A 24278-nucleotide genomic window follows, 5' to 3' on the forward strand; every position below is an offset into this window, starting at 1 on the left:
ATTTGTTTTTATTATTTAGATTGTAGTTAGAAGTGCGTAGAAGTCTCCAATTTGAGTTCTATTAAGATTAGAAAGTTAGTATTATGTTATAGATAAGTTAGGAATATTAATTTTTAGTATTTTAGTAGGATTAACACTTTTTATGATGGAGTTATCTATATAAAGAGCTCCAAATCCGAAAATTAATAGGCAATCAATAATCAATTCAATTATCTTTTCTCTTTTAATTACTTTTTAGCTTTATACTTTATTTTTTTTCAATCTATTGCTTATTTATCAATTGAATCTATTGATTCAAATTGATTTTAAGTGTTTCATTGAACACAATATATCGAATCTATTGATTCACACGTTTCCACTACATCAGTTATGAGCAATACTAATGCCTACCTTATTGTCACAATACAAACTCATCGGTCCATAAATAGTAGGTTCAATTCGGTTAAGAGGATTTGAAGCCATAAAAGCTCGCACACCCCATGAGTCATAGACCTAAACTTAGCTTCTGCACTGGATCTCGCAACCACTATCTATTTTTTACTTCTCTAAGAAACAAGATTACCCCCCAACAAATGTGCAATATCCAGAGGTACAACGATCAGACCCTGATCCCGTCCAATCAACATCTACGTAGGCTTCAATACGCAAACTACCATGACAAGCATATAATAAACCTTGTCTAGGAGTGGATTTTAAATACCTTAGGATTCTATAAGCAGCATCTAAATGAGTTGCAATTGGTGCATGCATAAACTGGCTTACCACACTAACTGCATAAGCAATATCTAGACGGGTTAAGGTAAGGTAGATAAGCCGACCCACAAGTCTCTAATATCTCTCAACACCAATGCAGGGCTTACCAATGGACTCACGAAGCCTATGATTTGACTCATTGGGAGTATCACAAGGTTTGCAACCCATCATAAATGTCTCATGAAATAAATTCATAACATACTTTCGTTGTAAGATGAAAATACCCTTCTTTGATCTAGCAACTTCAATCCCAAGAAAATATTTCTATTGACCCAAGTCCTTAATCTCAAACTCCTTTGTTAACTGGTATTTTAATTTTTTCCATTTCATCATGGTTATTACCAGTCATTACAATGTCGTCAACATAGACTATGAGAGCAGTAATTTTCTCATTGGAATGTTTAATGAATAATGTGTGTCAGCTTGACTTTACTTGTAACCATACCCCACCATGGCACAATGAAACTTTTCAAACCATGTTTTAGGAGACTATTTCAAGTCATATAATGTCTTTTTTAGTCTACACACTTTCCCTTCAATAGTTGGACATTTAAAACTAGGAGAAGGTATCATATACATTTTTTTCTTCCAAGTCACCATGCAAAAAAGCATTTTTCACATCAAATTGTAGTAATGACCAATCTTGATTGGCTGCAAGGGATAACAACACTTTAATAGAGGTCATTTTTGCTACCAGAGGAAATGTTTCACAGTAGTCAATGCCATAAGTTTGAGTGTAACCCTTCACGACAAGTCTGGCTTTATACCTGTCCACTAATCCATCTGGACGATGTTTCACAGTAAATGTCCATTTACATCCCAATGGTTTCTTTCCTCTAGAAAGAACAACCATATCCCAAGTATTATTCTTCTCGAGGGCATGCATTTCGTCCTCCATTGCCTTTTTCCAACTTGGTTGAGACAAGGCATCAACAACATTACAAGGAACAGATATTGAGGACAAAGCAATAGCAAAAACACGATAGGAGGAAGACAAAACATCATATGAAATAAAATTGAAGATAGGATGTCGAATACATGACCGAACACCTTTTCTAATTGCAATGGGAAGATTAGAATTATCAACTTTAGGAGTAGGGATATTACCTTTGACAGATAGATTTGGGGAGGATTCTTGGTTGGGTGTATGAGAACTTTCTTTAGTGTCTTTGTCCCGTCAAGAATATATAAGTAATTTTTTCTCTTCTTGTATAATAGGAATCTCCCCCTAGCCATTATTATTGTCAACTTGTAATTCTTTCTCTTGTATAGTAGGAACCTCCCCCTGGCCATCATCACCACTGTTATGACTACTATCGACATTGTCAGATGGAAGAGGAAAAAGACAAGACAACAACTCTTAGGGAAAAAACATCTCTCTACTTTCATTTGTCTCCCCCTAGAGAGATGTGTTCCAAGAGGAATAAAAGGAGATAGCCTCAAAAAATATTACATCCATAGATACAAAATATTTACGAGAAGGGGGATGATAACATTTATAACCATTTTGATTAGGAGGATACCCAAGAAAGACACATCTGATGGCTTTAGGGTCAAGTTTGGTGCAGTCGACTCGAGAAACATGAACAAAACACGCACACCCAAAAACTTTGGGGCGAATAAGAAACATATTATCAAGAGAAGACAAAACCTCAATGGGAATTTTAAATCCTAAAACACACGAAAGCATACGATTAATAAGAAACGTAGTAATTAAGAGAGCATTCGACCAAAACACTTTTGATACATTCATAATTAATAAGAGAACTCAAGTAACCTCCAATAAGTGACGATTTTTTCTCTCAACCACACCATTTTTTTAAGAGCATTTACATAAGTGGTTTGTTAAATGATATCGTGCTCACTAAAGAATGAAGCAAGACCATCAAACATGTATTCTCCACCATTATCAGATCTAAGGACTTTAATTTTTACACAAAATTGTGTTTCAATCATTTTGTGAAAGAGTTTAAATACAGAATACACATCACTTTTAGCTTTGAGTAAGTAGACCCAAGTAGCACGAGAAAAATCATCCACAAACATAACGAAATAATGAAAATCACGTAATGAGGTAACTGGGGAAGGCCCCCCACACATAAGAATAAACAAGAGAAAAAGGTGAACTGCTTTTGTTACCACTGGCAGGATAAGAGGTTCGACAATGTTTAGCAAATTCACACATCTCACATTGAAGATCTCACACAGAAATAGAACAAAATAACTAAGGAAACAACTATTTAAGCAACAAAAAGAGGGATGGCCAAGGTGTTTATGTCACTGTAATAACTCCTCAAAACGATGGCCACTCCGAACAGTAGATGGAAGCTTCTGGACTAAGGTAGCAACCCGTGATAGAGGATCCAAAATATAAAGTCTTCTTCCTCATGCCCCGTACCAATCATCCTCCTCGTATCCAAGTCATGAAAAATACAATGAGAAAGAAAAAAAGTGACTACAATTTAATGATTTAGTGATATGACTCACAGAAAGGAGGTTTAAAGCAAAATTAGGGATATGAGAAACATATGATAAGGTCATAGATGGATGAGCAATATCGCTACCCTTGCCAGCTATAAAAGAATAAGAACCATCGACAACTTTTACTTTGTACCTACCAGAACAGATATGATAAGATGAAAAAAATGAAGACATACCAGTGTTATGATCCGATGCCCCTGAATCAATAACCCAAGAGTTGTTAGAAGTGGAAACAGATGCACTAAAGGCCGGGGCCGAAATACCTGAGTAAGCGACCGCAGATGTAGAAACCGTACTAGGAGGGTCCAATTAAGCCATAAAACGCTGAAAAGCCTCAATCTCACTTCGAGAGAGATTAGTACTATTAGATGCCGATGTTAGAGTTGGAGTAGGTTCTAATGTCTCCATGGAAGTAATAAGAATAGCGCTTGAACCCCTTCCACTATTGTAATGACTATCTCATCGACCAACGGCAACGAATAAACCTCTATGTGATGGACAGCCATGAAGATCCCAACAAATATTTCTAGTATGGCAAGTACGATCACAATTTTCACATTTCAACTTATCTTTATTATCAACAGTTATCCATGAACGACCACTGCCTCGAGCACGATTACCATTGTGACCTCCGCTTTGGGATATCAAGGCTAAGGCTGATCTCTCATGAATGGTATGTTGGAACATAGCATTACGACGACACTCCTCACGATGCAAGTAGGAATATACTGTAGTTAATGATGGAAGAGGCTCATTTCTTAAAATTTGAACCCTGACTTTTTCGTACTTGGAGTTTAAACCGGCAAGTAACTCAAATACACAATTTTCTTCAACCAACTTCTTATACACAATAGCATCGATAGAACAATGGGCCCGAAATATCTGATAATGATCTAACTCTTCCCATAAACGTCAAAGAGTAGAGTAATATGTAGACAAGGGCTTATCACCTTACCTCATCTGCCAAATACTATGACGCAACTCATACACACGAACTATGTTGCCTACTTATAAATATGTCTCTGTAACTGCATCCCATATCTTCTTGGCGGTTAGCAAAAATAAGTAATTACTGCTAATATCGGGTTGCATAGAATGGAGAAGCCAAAACATAACAATAACATTCTCTGCATCCCATCTATCAAAGGTTGGATCTTCAGAATCAGGAATTGGTAAACTACCAGTAAAATATCCCATTTTGCCTTTTCCTTCAATGTATAGTATGGCCGATTTATACCAAAAAAGGAAATTATGGCCATCTAGCTTCACTGTAATGATATGAAGATTAGGAGCAATACTTTCTTCACCATTCAAAGGCACATTCGAAGATTGACTAACCTCAGACATTGTAAAAAAACTTTTCGAAAAAAAATAAACACCTTGTGAGCACGAAATACACTCTACTAGATACCCGAAATGGATGTATACTTCACTCGATGGAGAAACACATTTATTATCATCTTTAACAATACATAGCAAACATTAGAATATGGAGAACCAGTCAATCCAGATTAGAAAATAGCACAAGAGATCATATTTGCATTAAAAACACAATTTTCAGTAAAAAAATAAAAAAATAAAAGATCCAAAGAAATGATCACTAAAGCTTCAATATTTGACCAATCGATCAACGGCCACCACCAGTAGATTCCTCATAAAAAATAACCAAAGTACTTAATTCCAAACTCAGAAGTAAGTAATCGAAATGAACAGACGAAGAGAAAATGACAGATCATGAATTTTCGTCATTTTTGTTGATTTTTCACTAAAAACATCATAACTTGCTCAAAACAACTCAAAATCACATGAAACTCATTTAAAAAATTCTCTAAAATCACCCTTTTAGAAACAATAAAAAAAGATCAAAATATCTAACAAAAACAATGTCACATGACGTCAACACACCGGCTGCTGACATCATCAGACGCAGCTAGTAAGAGAGAGTCTTCTTGTCTCTCTCATTTTTCTTTAAATTTGTCTCTAAGGTCCTTTTTTATCTTGTGCTTTGATACCAAGTGGATTTGAGAGTTTTAGGGTTGGGGTTTTTGTGGAGAAGAAGAAAAGAGAGTTGTTTTATTCTCTTTCTCACTCATATATATTAACATCATAAAAGTGTTACTAATAATAAAAGAACACCCTTGGAAGATTGAAAATAACCAAGAAACCCTTATAAGAATTTCTACAGGTTTTTCCCAATATCCCGTTACACCTTCAACTTCCTCCCTATTTTTAGGCCAATAGATACCGAAAAACACCCATTGAAAATTTTCATTAGAACACTTGCATAAAATTGAAATAGAGAAAGCTCTCACTAAGTTTTCTGTCACTTGAATCAAATCCTTATTCCACATCATAATAATACTACCAACTAAACCTAAAGCAGGAAGAGCAATCCAATCGATATTACCCTCACAAAGTTCCTTAATGATCTTCTCTTCGCAATTAGTTAATTTTGACTCTTTAAGTGTAACGATGAGGGGATTTTTACCTTTAATAAAAGTTTTCACTGCTACCATTTTTCTCTTATTTCCCAACCCTCTCAGTTTTTAAGATAAAACTTTGAACGACATTGGAAACCAAAAGAAGACCCAAATAAAAACTTCCAGAACAGAACTACCTATTCTCCAACCTAACTATCTCCTCATTTGTTCTTAGTCTGAGTAATCTCGTTGTCATCTCCAAAGAAGCAACCAATACCAACTCATTATACTAACCATCTATATGCCTACAGATTTCTTGATTATTTAAGAAGCCTAAGTACTCATTCTTCTCAACTACCCCATTCTCTCTACTAATAAGGTTAAGTTCTTCCTCCATTGATCTATCTTTCAAGTCGCTAATAGCCAATCTAAAAATCAAGGAGTCTCTATTCCCTGTCTCTGGAACTATACTGAAGTCTTCTACCAAATTCAGGGCTTCACTAGCTAACCACTCCACAATCTCCAATTATGTCCTAACTACCCTTTCCTCACGAATTTTCATGATTGGCTCATCCTTTTTCTTTGTCGACACAATTTCCATCATTATACCCTTTTGTTCGATAAGCACCTTCCACCTCGACTGGCATCTATGTAGGATGTAACGATACCAAAGCTAATTGACTAACAATTTTCCTGTTCTCCCTACATACTTCCTTTTTTAAGACAAGTTCAAAGGAAGAAGTGGAATTGAATGAGACTGTAGAATTTTGAGACCTATCCATAGAAAAAATGCCATGAGGAGCATACAAAGAGAAATCCAAAGAAAAGTTCATTGAAGATAAAATAGGACCTTTGTGGAAAACGAGAAAGGAATTCTCACCAAAGTATATAAAAAGGACCCAAAAAAGAATAAAAGGGCGAGGTAAACCTCTTATCTTTAAAACACCCAAGCTATGCATCCCTCTGTTATGAATGATTAGAGGTCCAACAACTTTCGAATTTATAGGATGCTGCCAAAGATCAACACGAAGCCTATACTAGATTCTGGTTACCGCAATAAGATAATGATTGGACTAGTCAACTCCACCTTTCTTGCACCTTTCTACTTCTAGTTCCTTCACATTTAGTTCATACGATTAACCTACTAAAAATGGAACTAAACCCTTTGGAAGAAAGAACTTTGTATTAGAAGTTTTAAACTAATTTTTGCCTGATTTGAGATTCTGAAAGCCTTGAGTATGACCCAAGGTGTGTTGGACCAGAACATTATCAAAACCCATATAGTCGATCCACCCATCTGTGCGCCCATGATCCAACTTATCCGATTTTGTCCCTTCGTCATCATTCGATCTAATGCCATAAGTTACAATCTGGACATGTTCATCATGTTTGTTATGCTCCAACACTCCAGCATGATGCAAGAATTTTCGTAACCTTATTTGTGGTTTTGTCTAGACTGTTTTCTCTCGAATTGTCTACCATTGTGAATGAGTATTTGATCATGAACCCTTTACATAACTTATTCACCTTTACTCCTAAGAACTGTGTTCAATTATCTGAGACGAGATTATAAGGGGACACAAGTCTGCAAAAGGTATTTTCCCAAAGGAACTTCGCTACTTCTTAGTAAAGTAATTTGTGGTAGCCAACATGTACTGTCTTTTCCTTGAAGTCATGGGTACTATGTCCATTCCCTATAGAGCAAAAGGCCAGGTGCTTGAAATAAGGTGAAGTTTCTTAATGGGTATAGGTATGGCCTTAGCGTGTCCCTGACAATTGGCCACATTTTCCAATGTACTTTGCTTCCAACTCCATGTGAAGCGAAAAGTATCCCCAAGGAGAGAGCTTTTTGAGCCAACATTTTTGCTCACAAGTGGTTATTTACCTATGAAGGGTTGAGACATCTTAAGTATGGGCCCCTAAAAAATCTTTTGTAGAGTTTTACTCCAAACCAACACATATATTTTAGACTGCTTTCTAACCTTCCTTGCTTCCTTCTTACTATTTGGTAAGTAGTCATTATTTAGAAAGTTCAGTATGGGATCATACTAGCAAAGGGTTGAGTCCTCTATCTGCATGACGAACCCTTTTTCATCTTCATCTATAATCGACTTTTCTTTGCTAATATATTTCCAAGGACTTTCCCTTTTTATTTATCAACATGGTTGCCACTTATGCCAAGGCATCATCATGCACGTTCTCTACTCTAGACGGGTAATAGATCTTTACCTTCTCAAATTTTGTTAGCCTTTTCTTGGTGTATGTCAGGTACTCAATTAGCCTTTCGCTCCTTATTTCCCACTTTTCCTTTGTTTGATTTACTACCAGTATGGAGTCACTATAAGTCAATAACGCCTTTACCTCCATCTTCTTGGCCATTCTCAACCCTACCAATAGTGCTTCTACTTTCCCTCATTGTTGACGGTTGTGAATCAAAACCTAATTGCCTTATCCAACCATGTGTTCCTTGGGGCAACCAACATGACTCTGACCCCAGCTCCATTTGCATTGGCTAACCTATCTACAGTCTCCATCCATTAGTTGTATTCCACATATCTAGCATCCCTACTGGCTCTTTGTTTCTAGGTTTTAAGTCTTTCAAAACCTAGTTTAGATATTCAACAAGGAAGTTAGTCAAGAATTCGGTTATAACTTTCCCATTAATAGTAATTCTTAGTGATACCTTATCTCAAACTGGTTACCGCTAAAACTCATTTCTCCACTCTCCTAGTCTTCTCTGTCTTCGCGAAATATTGGCCCAGCAGCAACTCTATCATTACTATGATGGGATGATCTTGGAAATAGGGCTTCAACTTTTGAGCTCAATAAGCCAAAGTCAATCTCATTTTCTTTAACCTTGTATACCTCATTTATGTGTCTAAGACTATTTTGCTAAGAAAGTGGATGGGTTTCTCTACTCTTTTTTTCCACTCGGATAAGGATTGAACTGATGGACATCGCTGAGGCAACCAAATACAGGTAAAACATCTCATCCTCTTTTGGCTTAGAAAGGATAGGTGGCTTTCCCAAATACTCATTCAAACTTTTGAATGCATCCTTTTTCTCAGTGACCCACTGAACCCTATGTATTTTCTTAGTAGCCAGGGCAACAATTCCCTTGAGATGAACTTGTTGAGGTCAAACGTCATGCCTACTTGCTTATGAACCTCTTTCTTGTAGTTGGGGGGTTCATCTCTTGGAGCACTCGGATTTGTTGCGGGTTGGCTTCTACCCCTCTCTAAGTAACCATGTACACCAAAACATTTCCTGAAAAAACTCCAAAAATACATTTTTCTGGATTAAGTTTCATTATGTACTCCTTCAAGATTTGAAAAGTTATTTTGAGATCTATTAGGTGGTCCTTTATTTTCTCTCTTTTCCAACATGTTAGCAATATACATATCCATCATTTTATTCATCTGCTTCTGAAATATTTTCTTTACCGGCCTTTGATAGGTAGTTCCAACATTCTTCAGCCCGAAAGGCATTCTTCTATAACAATACACCCTTTTGTGGGTGTAAAAGATAGCATTCTCTTCATCCTTTTTAGCCATAGGTATATGATTATGCCCTAGGTATCCATCCATAAAATACATCTCAAAGCTAGTTGTTTGATCGACCAAGACATCTACTCAAGGCATTACATAAATATTATAGCATCAGTCAACTCGAGTAGAATCCTCATAACTTTTTGTTTTATAGGTTTCCAACCCTCTTTAACATTTAATGCATAATACATAACATACTCGAAAATTCCAAGCATTTCATTAATTTACCAAGGAAAACTACTTACATTATCTTTTTAAAAAAGAAATTAAATTAGACTTTCGTCAGAGGACCTGACCTACGTAAATAACTTTGACTTCTCCTTCTCTTCCCCAGTTGATAATTTCCACCTCTTCCACAATATGAATTTCCTCTTTCTCTAGGTGTTGTGTCTTTTATTATTACTATTTGGACTCCTCCTATGACCTCCCTTTGATTGTGAAATAATTCTTTACTGTCGACTAGTCTCCTCTAATCTCATATTGCTTAATAGGATGCAAAAACTTCATAACTTAATGATATGTTGAAGGAATTTTTTTCATTCCATGGATCCAATTTCTCTCCAAAATCATATTGTATGTTAAAAGGGCATCAATGATAGCAATCATTTCATCTACGCGACTAGCCTAATTGTCATACAAGGTGATCTCTAAGGGCTCAGACTTCGTGCCCTTGAACCCTTAAATAACTGTTTTGGCTAGCTCCATGGATTAATGATCTATTCACATCACTTCGAAAGCTCTTTTGAAGATGACGTCCATTGAACTACTACTATCAATCAAAATCCTTTTCATCTAAAAGTTCTCAACAATAAGAGTCAGGATGAGTGCATCTTCATACAGAGTCACCACCATCTTCCGATCTTTTACTAAGGAGATTCTAGTGGTCTTGGGATCAACTACCAAGTACTCAATCATGTCCACTGACTTGGGCTTGGTGGTCACCTCAAAAAATTCCCTAGCATGTTTCACTTTTGTTTCTTGCTTCTCTTCTCAATTTTTGAGTCCTTTTGACCCCTATAGATGACATTGAATACATTTTCTAAGGCTAGGTGTTATTTATTGTGTCTTTTATCTCAGTCATTGGATTATGGTTTAATTAAACAGTTAAAGATATATTCATGTTTTGTACACCTATAAATAGCAATCCTAGAATGGTTTTTTATGCGATTAGGATTTTTTTCTACGTTTTGAAAAGGGAAGGGAAAGAGTGTAAAAAATTTTAGGTCTTAGGTTTAGGATTAAAACCTTGGTGTTTTATTCTTATATTGTTATCATTTGATTTCTTAGTAAAAAAGATTGGATCTGCTCGTGGATGTAGGCATCATTGCCAAACCACATAAATCTTGGTGTTATTTGATTTGTTCTTTATTTTCTTCTTAATCGTATTGAACGGAGATCTCAAAATTTACAATAATTAGTATCAAAGCAATCGGGTCTGTTTGAAGAAATAATATAGATCGACAATGTTTTGGAGATTTTTTCCGTTTGTTTTATTTACTAAGATAATTGTAAAAAGTTTGAACACAAAGTTCAAAGTTGAAATATTTAATGAGAATGATAGTTTTATATGTGGCAAAGAAAGGTGAAGGACATCTTGGTTCAATAGGATCTTGCAAGGGTGTTGAAAGGGAAGTCTAGTACACTAGATAATATAATAGATGCATATTGGGAAGGCATTGAGGCGAGAATGGTTTATACTATTCAACTTTGTCTTGCAGATAGCATTTCGTTTAACATTATAAAAGAGTAATTGGTATTGAATCTATGGAAGAAGTTGAAAAATCTCTAAATGGGTAACAACTTGACCAATTAATTATTTATAAAAAATTAATTATATTCCTTGAAAATGGCAAAGGGTGCAAATATCCTGGAACACATGAATGTGTTCAATCCGGTATTGGATCAATCTTATAAAGTTGATGTTAAGTTGGAGGAAGAAGATAAGGCCGTTATGTTTCTTACCTTACTTTCAGATTCCTATGACAATCTAGGAACAACATTTTTGTACAGGAAAGATATGGTAATAGTTGAAGTCAAAGCAGCACTCCTATCAAACAATATTAAGAGAAGGGGTCAATCTCGACAGTAATGTTCAATAGTTGAGTGTTCATGGAAGGACTTTGGATAAAGGGTCTGAATATAGTAGGAGTAGATCCAAGTCGAAGGAGAAGGACAATATACAGTGCTAATACTGTAAGGAACATGGTCACATCAAGAGGGTTGCCCGGCTCAATTAGAAAAGAAATAAAAAAAAGTGGGGATAGTTCTCATAATGTGACTTTTGCAGTGGACAGTAAAAATGGACATAGAAATACTTCGGAGATGTTCTCATAGTCTCTAAAAGTATGCATTCTTTCTTTGATGATAAACGGATATTAGATTCAGGTTGTTTTATTCACATATGCTCTAGGAAAGATTGTTAAATTTCAAGGAGGAAGACAATTTTTTTCTTAGGTGATGGATGTGTTTGCGATGTCACAAGAGTTGATACTACTAAGATCAAAAAGTTTGATGGAGTGTTACGTACTTTAGGTGGTGTGGAGTTCATCTTAAAAATACGAAAGAACCTAATATCACTTGGCAAGTTTGACTTTATGGGTTGTAGGTATTCACCTAGAGGTGGAGTTATGAAAATTGCACGTGACTGCATGGTTCTAATGAGGGGAGAAAAGTGTGGTGAGTTGTATCGTCTAATAGAAAATACAATGATGCATGGTATTTTCAAATCCTCACAAAAGATTGGAAATAGGGTATACGAAGTAGTAGACGTCTACAGAGAGTTTCTTTCATAGATGGGGCAGAGATGGATTGTTTTTTCTAAGTTGCAGATGGTTATGAGATGGTTCATACGATTCAAGAAAACAAGTCGAGGTCTCTCTCTAGAGTTGACTAGGCAGTCAGCTTGGGATAGCTAAACATGTGCATTGATTGTGTGATTGAGTCAGCATAGATCAGGATGATTTGATAATGTATGTAGCAGTGGTTCTTAAAGTATATATTTGAGGTGCTAATAAGTAAGTGATTGATTCAATTTTGAGGTGGAGTTACATCTCGGGCATAGGTGATGTAAAGGTCCTTGTGTGAGACATGCAGTTTATCTCCAAAGTGGTCGTAGTATTTAGGCCAAGGTCAAACAAGTGATTGATTCAAGTTTGAGGTGGAGTTACATCTCAAGCATAAGTAATGCAAAGTTTGTTGCGTGATACATGTGCAGTTTATATCCAAATTGGTTCTAGTATTTAGGCCAAGGTAGAGTGATGAGCACATGTAACAGGTTACTATCCCAACTGATCCTCAGTGTTGCTATGATAAAGTCAAAGTGGAGATTGTCATTTATTGTATCTTTTACCTCAGGCATTGGATTATGGTTTAATCTAACGATTAGGATATTTTTTATTTTGTTCACCTATAAATAGCAATATTGGAAGGTTTTTTTTTTTTTTTAATGAGATCAGGGTTTTCTTCTTTTAGGTTTCAAAAGAGTAAAGGAGAGGAGTGTATAGGGATTTAGGAATTGAAATTAAAACCTTGGGTGTTTTTTTGTATTATTCTCCTTTGATTTCTTATTAAGAAGATTGAATCTGCCCCTGAACGTAGACTTCATTATTGCAACACATAAATCTTGGTGTTTCTTGGTTTGCTTTATATTTTCTTCTTTTTTTCTTCTTAATCATATTGAACAAAGATCTACACATTTAGAATAGGTAAGGTAAGAGTCTCTAATCCTCGTTTTTCTTTCGGGCATCTTGGTGCACTACTACAATCATTGCTTCAACCTAACTTTTCAATTAAGTCTTGAACAAAACGCTTTAAAGCATAATACTCGTTGGTAGAATGGTTCATGACTTGAGTTCATGGCAGATATAGTAGGGTTTTGACTTTCTATCTTTGTAGGACACCCTTGGATCTCTTAAAAGAGCGCATTCCCATGATTTTCAACAAAACCTCCTCAAGTGTAACTATGAGAGGTGTGAAAACCCTCATTTTTTACCGCCCTTGGTTTGAATTTCCTATTATTGGCTCCCCTATTGTTGGAAAACCATGTCTTATTCGCATTCTTTTTTCCCTTGAACTCCTCTTGTCCCTTTTTGGTTGCTTACTGGCCTTCTGGTCCCCGCTGGTTTTCAACTTCATTGATCGTTTGGACTTGGCTAGTCAAGTCCACCTTCATGACTTCCTCTAGTTTGATGTACTTTTTTACTCTTACAAAAAGATATTCCAACACTACCGGTGGGCATTTTACCAATGACACATGCATATATGTTCCAATGAGTGCTCCACTTTGAAATACTATCACACAGTGTTCTCATCCAGATCTTCTACCTTCAAGGCCTCAGCCTAGAATCTTGCTAAATAGTCCTTGAAGATTATGCAAATATTCAGTATCCCACATGAATTAAGAAATTTCTATCTTCATCTTATTGATTCCGTATTAAATCATAATTCCTCCTTATACTGATTTCTTTCTAATTTGATTTGAGAATTTATCTCTAAATAGAACCCTAATAATCCTAGGAAATCTTTTGTTTGAGGTTCGCTCTGATTCTCTTGCTAACTCTATGACTTTTCTTTAACAAAACTAATCACTCAACCATTCAGTCAAATGCTTTAGGATCTACCACATGTCACACAAACTGAGTCCTCTCAAGGAATCAGCTCAACCATTGTGTGGATGTCTTGGCTAAACAACTCACCCACCGAGCTGACTTACTAACTTCAAGATGAGACACATGTCTCTCTTGACTCAACCTTACTTTACATTAGTGGCCAAGTGGAGGTGTCTTAGTGGTCCACGTTATCGAAATTCGAACATAATTATACACTAGTGCGATTTTGAAGACCCTTGGTTTGGAGAACCCACCACTCTCTTGGTCCACATGTAAGTTCTCACTCTCTTTTTTCTCTCCTTCGTGTTTGATTTTTTTATTTTCCAAAATAACCCTAGTCTAATTAATTAAGAAATAAAATATGAAACACATCTCAACCAATTCTCTCTCTTCCATGTTTCCAAAAGTATCCCCAAAATCTATAGATTAACAAAGAGAGTAGCTATTGGCACCCTTACTTTTTCTTATTACTCACCAATTTCCTAAATTATTTATCACACTCCAATTAAGGATTAAAACACATCATTCAAATATTACAAAAGTTTGGATCAAGTGTTTACTTACACATTACAAAGCAATGCTCACATAAAATACTAAATCCAGCAAATGAAAATCTAAACAAAATAAAGATAGGGAGAGTTACCATCGGCACCCCAACTTTTATTTATTATCAATACTTGAATGGTATATTTTAATCTTTAATTAGGGTGATAAATAATTAAGAAAATGGGGTTTAAATCAATATCTTTTTTGCAAAAAAAAAAAAAAAAAAATTTTGAAATAAGAAAAACTAGATTATTTGTATGAATTTGAAAGAAAAAAAAAAGAGATTATAATGTGTGTCCTAACTTCTAATTTCTAATGATTATGAGATGGAAAATGTATTCTATTTTAATAGATTTGAACTTTGAAAATAGAGGTTATGATCATTATGGATACCCCCAAGAGACGCGTATAAATGAGAATAACGCATCCAACAACTATGATGTCAAGTTTAGACATGATGATTCTTATTATGGTTATAGCCAACCTACTAGTGTGTGTATGGGTACAGGCATTCCTATTGATACCATGGACAAACAAGCTCAAGTTATGAACAAGGGGACCATAATCATAACAACATGAGTGACACCACGACTGACACATTTACTTTTTTTTTTCTTCTCTGAAGACTATCGATCTCATCCACACTATGAGGAACAAAAATAGCACGTTAATTTAAAATTACTTTTTTGCGATTGGATGTGATTGTAACGTATTAGTCTTCCTACTTTTTATCAAATATATCTAACTAATCATTTTTTAATTTACTTTTTTGTTCCAAATATCTTTTATAGGTAAGTGAGTTACATGTTTTATCTGACATCGATGCAAATTTCAACTCACGTCATTGTGGTGTTTCGCTTTCATGATTTTTATTTTTACAAGTCTTTCTTAATCAATGTTTGCCTTGAGTTTGAATTAGGCTAAACTCAAATTGAGTGTTATATTAATATTTAATTTGTTCTTGCATGTATGAACCTACTCGTTATCATGTATTTACATTTTATTGAATTACAATTAGTGTTTTGATTGATTCCTGACAACTCAATATTTCCTTATGTTTGCATGGAACTCTGGAATGGTTCATTTGAAAGTTTAGTAGTGCCTGTGTGTTATTTTGAGAAAGTTCAAATGGATCGGTATTCTAGCATAAATTATTTGATGATAATGCTTTGATATTTTTGATGATAAGTTTAGTGCTCTTTAAATGTTGTGTTTGAAATACAAGTTTGGTGCACTTGTGCAATGAAACATACATAACCATGTAAGTATTCAATTTATTTATTTTGATAAATATATTATGAGTTTTTTTTTGTTTTTTGCTTCATTTTTTAATAGGAATCATTTCTGAATTTTTTTCAAATTTTTTGAGTGATTAAAAATCATTGTCTCAATGCCGAACGAGACAAGATGTATCGTCTGAGTTAACTCGATATCATGGTTGGACAAGACAAGACGTGAAACCGAGTTTTAAAACCATGGTTTGAGATACACCAAACCACACGTTTTTGTAAGGAATTTAAAAGGCATAAATTTTTCTGTGGTATCACCACAACCACACAACTAATTCCAAAGGTCTTAAACTTAGAAAGATGTTAGGTAAAAGCTTGTCAAAACACTTGAGTTGCTCTATTAACTTCTTCAAGTTCACGGATACAAGCAAATCTGTAAAAAAATCAAATATCTAACTTTGCAGCCAAGAGAATACATATCCATGGAGAGAAATGGACTCTCAAAGATGGTTGATTGTGGCAACAACAAGGGCTAGTTGATTGTGGCAACAGCAAGGGCGTTTAATCAAAATGACAGAATGAAAAAGAGTTGTCCATTGGTGATGGTATTGCTACTGCCGGTAGCTAAAGGTAGAAAAACAAAAACACAAGCAAGAGTAGGCTTTGATACCATATAAATGAACTGAATTGGATTTTCTTAAGATATGTTTGGTAACACTTCTGAAGTTTGAAGTCTAGTTTCTATTTTTTGAAATCTGAAATCTTGTTCTGGAAAAATTGTTTATTTATCATTTTTAAGCTTCTGGTTACAAACAAAATTTTAAAACATAATGGTCATTTTGATAATATTACCTTTTTGTAATTCTAATAAATTGTTAACCGAAAAACATAACATATTATGCATAATGAAACCATCCACACATTTAATTTCGATTTTTGAAACAGAAACACTACAAAAGAATTTCATTAGAACAGAGAGAAATACAAGTAGACATCATAGAGGATAGAAATCTGAAATACCAGCAATATAAATAGATTCTAATTTAGAAAAAGTACAAATTTAACAAACAAAATCAAAAGGAAAGTGGATTGAGATGTGAACTACCTAATCAAAAGGAAAAGTGTAAAGACCTTAATAGCACAGTTGTAGATGAAAAAGAGTAGAAGAGAAAAGTTAAAAATAAAGGATTTAGGATTTGTATAAGAAAGGGATAAGTGATAGCAATCAATGTTTTGAGGAAGGTATTTTAGGAAATGATAATAATTCAGAATTCAGAAGTTTCATCGAGCGTCCCTCATGGCTGAACCAAAAATTGTTAAGAATGAACCAAAAGTTCTGAATTTTAGTGCTTAAGATTGAAATTTAAAAATGAAACAAACGGCACTAAAGCTTCTGGAGTCTGAATTTTAAACGTCGACCATCTGCACCTCAATTCAGACTTCAGAAGTGTTACGAAACACACACTTAGATTTCTTAATGAGTTACAACCTACCCTAATCTAATAGGATTTTATATAGAGAAACAAATCCAATATATCTAAACCAAATCTAATCAGATCCCTTATGATATGATCCTAATCTAATCTAAAATCTTTCAATCTCTATAAAAATGATTTGGTGCATCTCAGTGCACCTTGTTACATAACTTTTTATATAAGAATCTTGCAAGATGATTTTCTCAAAAGAAATTTAAAAAAAAAAAAAAAAATTGATGATGATGAAGAAGGATATATATATATATATATATACCTGAGATTACTGGCGTACTCGAACATCTTTCCTCTAGCGGAGAAGATGATTAAAACAACCTCAGCATCACAAAGAACTGATATCTCATGAGCTTTCTTCTGCAAACCTGATTTCCTCTTCGAGAACGTCACTTGTCGATTTATTTTTTTCTCAATCCGCTTCAACTCTACTCTACCTCTCCCCATTAATCTTCTCTCCACCGATCTTTATTTTAGAGAGAGAAGGGTATCTAAAACAACACAGAGAGAGAGACGAAGCTAATGTAGACTAGACAGACGAAGACTCACTTAGAAAGTTATTTTCTAATTTCAAACAATGGTTGACGAAATATGTCAAACGTACGGTTGAGATGAGATAATAAAATCACATTATTTCGTCTGAATCCGTAGATGCGGAAGATCGTCCAATATCAGCCGTAAGTTCGATGGATAGCGTCAAACTTAATTTGAGAATAATATTTTATCGACGAAAAAAGAGGATGACGAGTTGTGACGAGTTGTGCTGATGTAATTGGTTACTAGTGATAGCTTCCAATTTAGACTGTACTTGATCCAATTATTAGGAGACACGTAAGCCCTCATTGAGTAAGTTGTAGATGATATTTTTCACTAAGTCAAGAAAGTACCTTCTACTCGAAGAGCGAGAGCGGTTTCAGATCCAAAAATAGCAGTTTTAAGAAAAAGCGAAGTGGTTTCGATAAGTGGTTGTCGATTTTTAATTGGTAGGAGACTTGGAGATGTCTTCAAGGTCGATTGATATCTTTGATTGGGACTCACGTGGTTTCATTTTACTGTGTCCGTACGTATACGTGTCAACTGTTACATGGATAATTATCTCCCTCTATGTTTAGTGGAGTGCTTTTATTTATTTTTTTATTTTTTTCTTACAGTCCAACAGTCATTTTTGACATGTGCGGCAAATGACATTGGTGCCATAGTGAAAAATTGAAATTTTTGATTGGATCACCTTGTGACATTAAAAAATATGAATTTATGCCACTATATTGCAAAGAACGAAATTAATTTTAATAAAATTTGAAATATTTTTCTCTTGAATATTGATTTTTTTTATGAAATCAAGAACATTGATGTTAGATTGATAATGTGATAATCCATGTGATCTCAATTAGGGATGTCAATGGATCAGGTCTTAAGAAATTTAGAGTCATAACCCATTTTCAAAAATAATGGGTACCCATCAATTTCGATTTTAATTCTCAAGAATCGAATGAAAAGAAAATTATTTTAAATCATTATAAAAATAATTCTTTTAAAAAATTAATATATATTATCAATAAAATTATTAATTTAGTTATAATTTGTTATAGTAAAGAAACACATTAATGAATTTTTTTTTCAAAAATAATAATTTATCTTAATTAAAAATAAAAATAAAAAATTTAGAAGATAAGTCATTTTAAGCTCCAATGGATCTATTTATATTTAAAAAATTGGAGAATTTTATATAAAATGCATTTATTTTGAAATAAATATATATATATATATATATATATATATATATATATATATATATATATACCTTAAATCATTCATAATATGAAAAGAAATGACAAAATAAATTGGTTCCAAGTACTTGTGGATTTCCATTGGATAGAATCTACAGCTCCAATTCCTATTGGTTCAATTTCATTTTAAACCCGACTCTAATTGATTCCAATAAAAAGATAATCGAAATCGAAATTTTTAATTTCGATTTCGATTAAATAAGTACCCATTGACACCCCCAGTCTCAATGATCTATTTTAAAATTAAAATTTGTAAGCAAAAAACCGACGGTAGGAGAGAAATCTTCTCTTTATTACTATGTCATTTGTGCCACATGTCAAATAGCTATTGGACTGTGAGCAAATTTCTCAAAGCAATCATTCTTCTTTTAGTGGACTTTTCTAAACAAAAACGGTCGGTCTTGTCGATTTCAAACTGGGCATGTTAAGTAACGATTTAAATCTTTGTCACTAGAGTTGTATGTAATTAAAAGAAACAAAATTTGAAAAAGTTAGGGCTTGTATGGATTGACTTTTTTAAGTACTTCTGACTCTTGCGAGGAGTCAGAAGTACTTTAAGGGTGTTTGGATAAATAGCCCGTAGTGAGAACTACTTTACTTTAGAATTATTTTGGTACTTTTACACAAAGTACCGATGGTGCTACTTCTCTAAACTACTCTTGCGCGGAGCCACAAAATACAGTCAAAATGACGGGATTGGGATAAGTATGCCCTTTGTAGACACGTGATTTCGTCGTTACGATGACCACATCTACTAAGGTTAGGAGTCGCCACCATTCATTTTTGTAAGTGGGTGTGAATGGTCACCCGATGTGCATTTTTTAGAAAATGTGATATTTTTGGCGTTTAGTGACTCTCGATGGATAGGAACTAATTGAACCTTGAGATTCGGGGTAAGCGGTTCGGTTCGAGAAAAGGGAAGGTGTTAGGTATCATTTTCTCCCCACTAAATAGTGATAACCTCAACTCAACTCGATCATTTTAATCGAAAATACAAGAATAAAAATAAAAGTGTCACGTGTTGATAATGTGTACCCTAAGTAGGGATTTATTTTTTGCTCGATCATAGGATCATCTCATTGAAAGAGATGATCCTAATGGATCATTTGCCTTGAGATCCACTCATCTTAAATCCATTTAAAATAAATGAAGATGAGGGGGGATAATAGAAGAGGGAGGAGGAGAGGGTAGAGAGAGAGGGGGGGTTGCCTTGAACCCACATTGTATCTTCAATTTCCTTCTTCTTCTTCTTAAAGTCTTTTGAGTCCTTAGTGATGTAAAAAGATGTGATTATTTTTTTGTAAAGGATTAGTATAAGATTGGAGAAAAGATAAGGAGAAAAGATAGATTTTTTTTTTTTTTTTTTTTTTTTGTAAGACTTGGTGTAGAACTAGTAAGGGAGAATTGGTGAGAGAGAATAGGTGTAACACCCCGAATTTTTAATTCGTATCTCGAGGAAAAAAATAAATAGTGAAATTTTAAGAAAATCTTGAAAGTGAGATTTAGGGGTAAAACTTTAGGATGTTTCTGATCATTTTTAATGGAATCTGACCTCACCATTAGATTCAAAATGATCGAAAAACATAGTTTAACCTATAAGCACGTTCAAATGCGAGTCCAAATATAAAAGTTACAAAATCCTCGATTATCGGGTCGGACTAGGCTAAAATAGTAACTTTTTATTAGAGCAATAATTTTTAAAATTCGATTATACCATTGGATTCATAACGAAAAATTATTAAACATGGACTATTTATTTGTCATTTTTGGAGATCAGGAAGTCGAATTATCGCCAAAAATGAAAACGACATCAAGTTAAGGGGTCACAACAGGCTAAAAATGTAAATTTTTTATGGAGACATAATTTGTAGAAATTGACTATACCATTAGATCCGGAACGAAAAATTAGGTGAAATAGAGTATTCATTTGTCAGTTTTGGAGTCCGGAGAATCAGGTTATCATCGATCGAAATAATTGACAAAATACCGAATTCGTCCCACATTTTATTTAAATAATAATTTTAATTTTTTTTTATATGTCATCTTCCCCAACGCGTCCATACGGCCGAGACATATAAAAAAAATGAATTTTTTTTTCTCTTTAATCTTCAATCTCAGATCTCTCACAAACGGCTCGCCGTCGACGATCGACGTAGAAGGGAGAAATATCCGCAGCTACGTTCTCTACAAAACCCACCCAACCTTTCTTTGTTTCACTTTCTATTTTACCCGATATCGTTAAAAATCAGTCATATTTGGATACGGAAATTTCGAAACTTTGACCTCGGATTTCGTCCGTTGCCGGGTCAAACCGTCTTCCGACGCAGAAGGGAGAAACGTCCGCAGCCTCATTCTCTACATAACCCACCCAAATTCCTTTCGTTTTCTCGCCTTTTTCACCCCGTATAGTCAAAAATCAGCCGTATTTTTATACGGAAATTTCGTAACTTCAACCTCGATTTTCATCAATTTTGGGGTCAAACCGTCTTTCATCGTAGAAGGGAGAAGAGACGAGCACATCGAGATCTTCAAAAGCACCAGGCCGGTTTCGAAAATCAACCGCTTCGAAGTTTGGTCCGTCTCGATTTCCGTGCCAATCTCCTCGAATTCCGCGCACACGCTTCGATCCTTTCGCCTGAAGATTGTAAGGAACTCTCAATTTCTATTAGTAATCATAAATTGTGAAAATTGCATTTAGGATTTTATCTGAAAATTTTTGATGTATTTCCAAAATGTAGAATTCTTTCATTATTTCAAAATTCACGCTAGAAAATGCATGTTTGATATGTTTAATTGTATTTTTTAACAAATCATACGTGGGTAGCATATTTTAACGGGTTATTTCCATCAATTGGGTCTTGTGCACTGCTCGGACCCCGTTTTGATATAAAATTTATTTTCTTTTTCAATATTATTGATAAAAATAAATTCGTTAGTTGGAAAATGTGATTTAATATTCAATGAACTCATATTGAGTTGATGAATATCAGAAAATGGATGTTTTATTGAAGAGATTGAAAATTGTAAAAATTGAAAAAAGAGAAAAAGGGTATGAAACGGTAAAATGTCAGAGTCACACCCGAGGGGTGATGTCTGTATTTTACGTTGTTGTGTTGTGTGCAGGTTGGTGAACAGATATCCAGGGATAATATTGTTGGTTGCATGTTTATTTAAATTTCTGTTAGCGCGAGGCGCTCCGTTATGTTATTTATTTTAGGCCGGGTGGCCACACTTGCATAGTAGGAAACTGGATATCTATTCTCAACCTTGTATTGTTAATTTCTCTTTTGTTTTCAAATGAAAATAATATATATATATATATATTATATATATGTACCTATTTTGTGAGCTGTTAAAGAGTTTGTGAATGCTTGAAGGGATAGTGCGTCATATCATCCGGAGTGGTGTACTATCCTAGGATGTACGGTATGAACCACCAAGCTCATACGTGGTATGGGACGCGTATGAGTGTGGAGTCACAACTGGAATCCGGGTTTATTCCTCTCTATCTTTACTAGTGAACTTGTAATGTAAAGGTGGTCGTATACGAATGGTTTGTATATTTGGGAATCACATGTACGCCTGATAGGCATAGACGAAGATGATTGGTCAGTGATCACTAACAATCTATAGTAGTCGAACGTTCTGACACATCGAAAAGAGACCCATTGCTTACGGTCACGTCAAACGGCCAGCCTGAGCCAGATAAATGGTCAACCAAACGTGGTAAACAGCGACCAGCCACAAAATCAGGAACTAAAAACCAGAGAGAAATTGTAACATCATGTCCCGACTGGGAGCGATCCAGTCGTGAATCACAACTCTCTAATTCCAATACTCCACCATTGTGTATTATGTATCTGTTGCTTATTTTGATATATAAAATGAAATGCATGTTTAATATTTCCATTTGATCAATTAGATTTGTATAAAAAGAAAATGTTATAGTGAGTAATACTGATTGATGTGATGTCAGTTTTAAAATGTTTAGTTGGTCATCCCTGGCTATATGTACCAGTTAATCGTAGTTTATTCTATAAAATTTTGTTTATTTTAAAATGATTCAGTATGTTTATTCGTTCATGTTAGGAGAGGTTATTGGCAGAAATTGTTGCTTCCTTACTGGGTAACCATTGTTACTCACCCTTTCCTTCTCTAGTTTTTTTTAGTTTCAGATCTGAAACTTGGCGAAACAAGTGTAGAAAATGAATGAGGATCATCTGGTTGGTCAGATAGACAACTAGAGTCCGTCACCTGGTAAGTACTAGGACTATACCCCCTAGTGGTGTCAGTTTCTCCAAATAGTCTTATGGATTTGTCTTGAGTGCTAGGAATTCTGTTAGAGTGAGGAATTTTGTATAATCCTGTATATAATTTTTCTTCTTCCACACTCTGATCTATCGAACATTATTAGACGTATATAGGTTTCCGCTAGTATTATATTTTATTTGTTATATGCAGGATTGTATGTCGTTTATCAGGTGCAGGTTGAATCGCCTTGGAATGCTAACATAAACAGAGGAGACCATGCCGAAATTTCGAGGTGCCACCTCGTACCTTGAAATCTGACGTGGGGATTTGTGTTAGTGTTCGGCGGGGCGCCACAATAGGTAATAGTGATTAGAAGTGAGAGTTGGGGAGATAATTTTTGTAGTGAAAGTTGGGGGCTTTTTTAGGAAGAGGATGATGGCATTTATAGATGTTGAGGAGTTTTTTTAGGGGTAAAGTTGGGTGAAATGAAGAAAAATGATAGAATGGTTATAAGTTTGAGAAAGAAATGGGTGTAATTTAGAGGAGATTGGAGGGTATTTAGGTAAGGGGGTTAAATGGGTGAGTTTTGACCTAAATGGTTTGGATCCTACCCAACCCATTTAGGTGGAGTGTTTGGTGAGGTGCGTTTAAGATGGTGGTTGTGATTAAATGGTATTTGGTTTAAGAGAATGGAGGATTTAAATAAGTGGTTGATGATATTTTGGGAAGGTGAGGGAGATGATGCCATGTGTCAAAGTGGGTGAAAATGAAGGGCTGAGATAGGTTGATGGGAGAGGTTGACTGTTTGACTTGAGAAGATGGTGTAGGTTTAGGTTGTAGATGTGGGTTTTGTAAGGAATGATAATGGTAGATTAGGGGAAGTATAGGTTAGGAGTGTGGGTAGATGTGTTTGATTTGAGAGAAAAGATGATGGGTTAATGTGTGGGTAGATGAGGTTTAAATAAAATTAATGGAGTAGGTAGTTGGATGAGGAAGGTGAGATGGGGTGATGACATGTATCATATTTGATTATCAACATAGTGATTGGTTGATGGGTTAAGGTTGTGGGTTGGAAAATGAATTGGGTATGGATAGTGGTTTGTGGGCTTTTAGTATATTGGGCTTGGGGTATTTGCGGATTTGGAGGCTGAGCAGTGGTAGTAGAGAAG

General features: G+C 34.8%; 1 protein-coding gene across 1 annotated transcript in view; it reads right to left on the reverse strand.

The window, feature by feature from the left end:
* The window catches only part of LOC147405946 (agamous-like MADS-box protein FUL-L), a 41538-nt gene extending 23950 nt beyond the window's left edge, over nucleotides 1-17588 (reverse strand). The window contains exon 1 of the mRNA XM_086433848.1: nucleotides 17334-17588. Within this exon, the coding sequence (XP_086289974.1) occupies nucleotides 17334-17518 (185 nt within the window). The 5' untranslated portion in view covers nucleotides 17519-17588. The remainder of the gene's footprint in view (nucleotides 1-17333) is intronic.
* Between the last annotated feature and the right edge of the window lie 6690 nt (nucleotides 17589-24278).

The sequence above is a fragment of the Akebia trifoliata genome, chromosome 3 (genome assembly GCF_017979445.1).
Source record: "Akebia trifoliata isolate Shusen 1 chromosome 3, ASM1797944v1, whole genome shotgun sequence".
NCBI lineage: Eukaryota > Viridiplantae > Streptophyta > Magnoliopsida > Ranunculales > Lardizabalaceae > Akebia > Akebia trifoliata.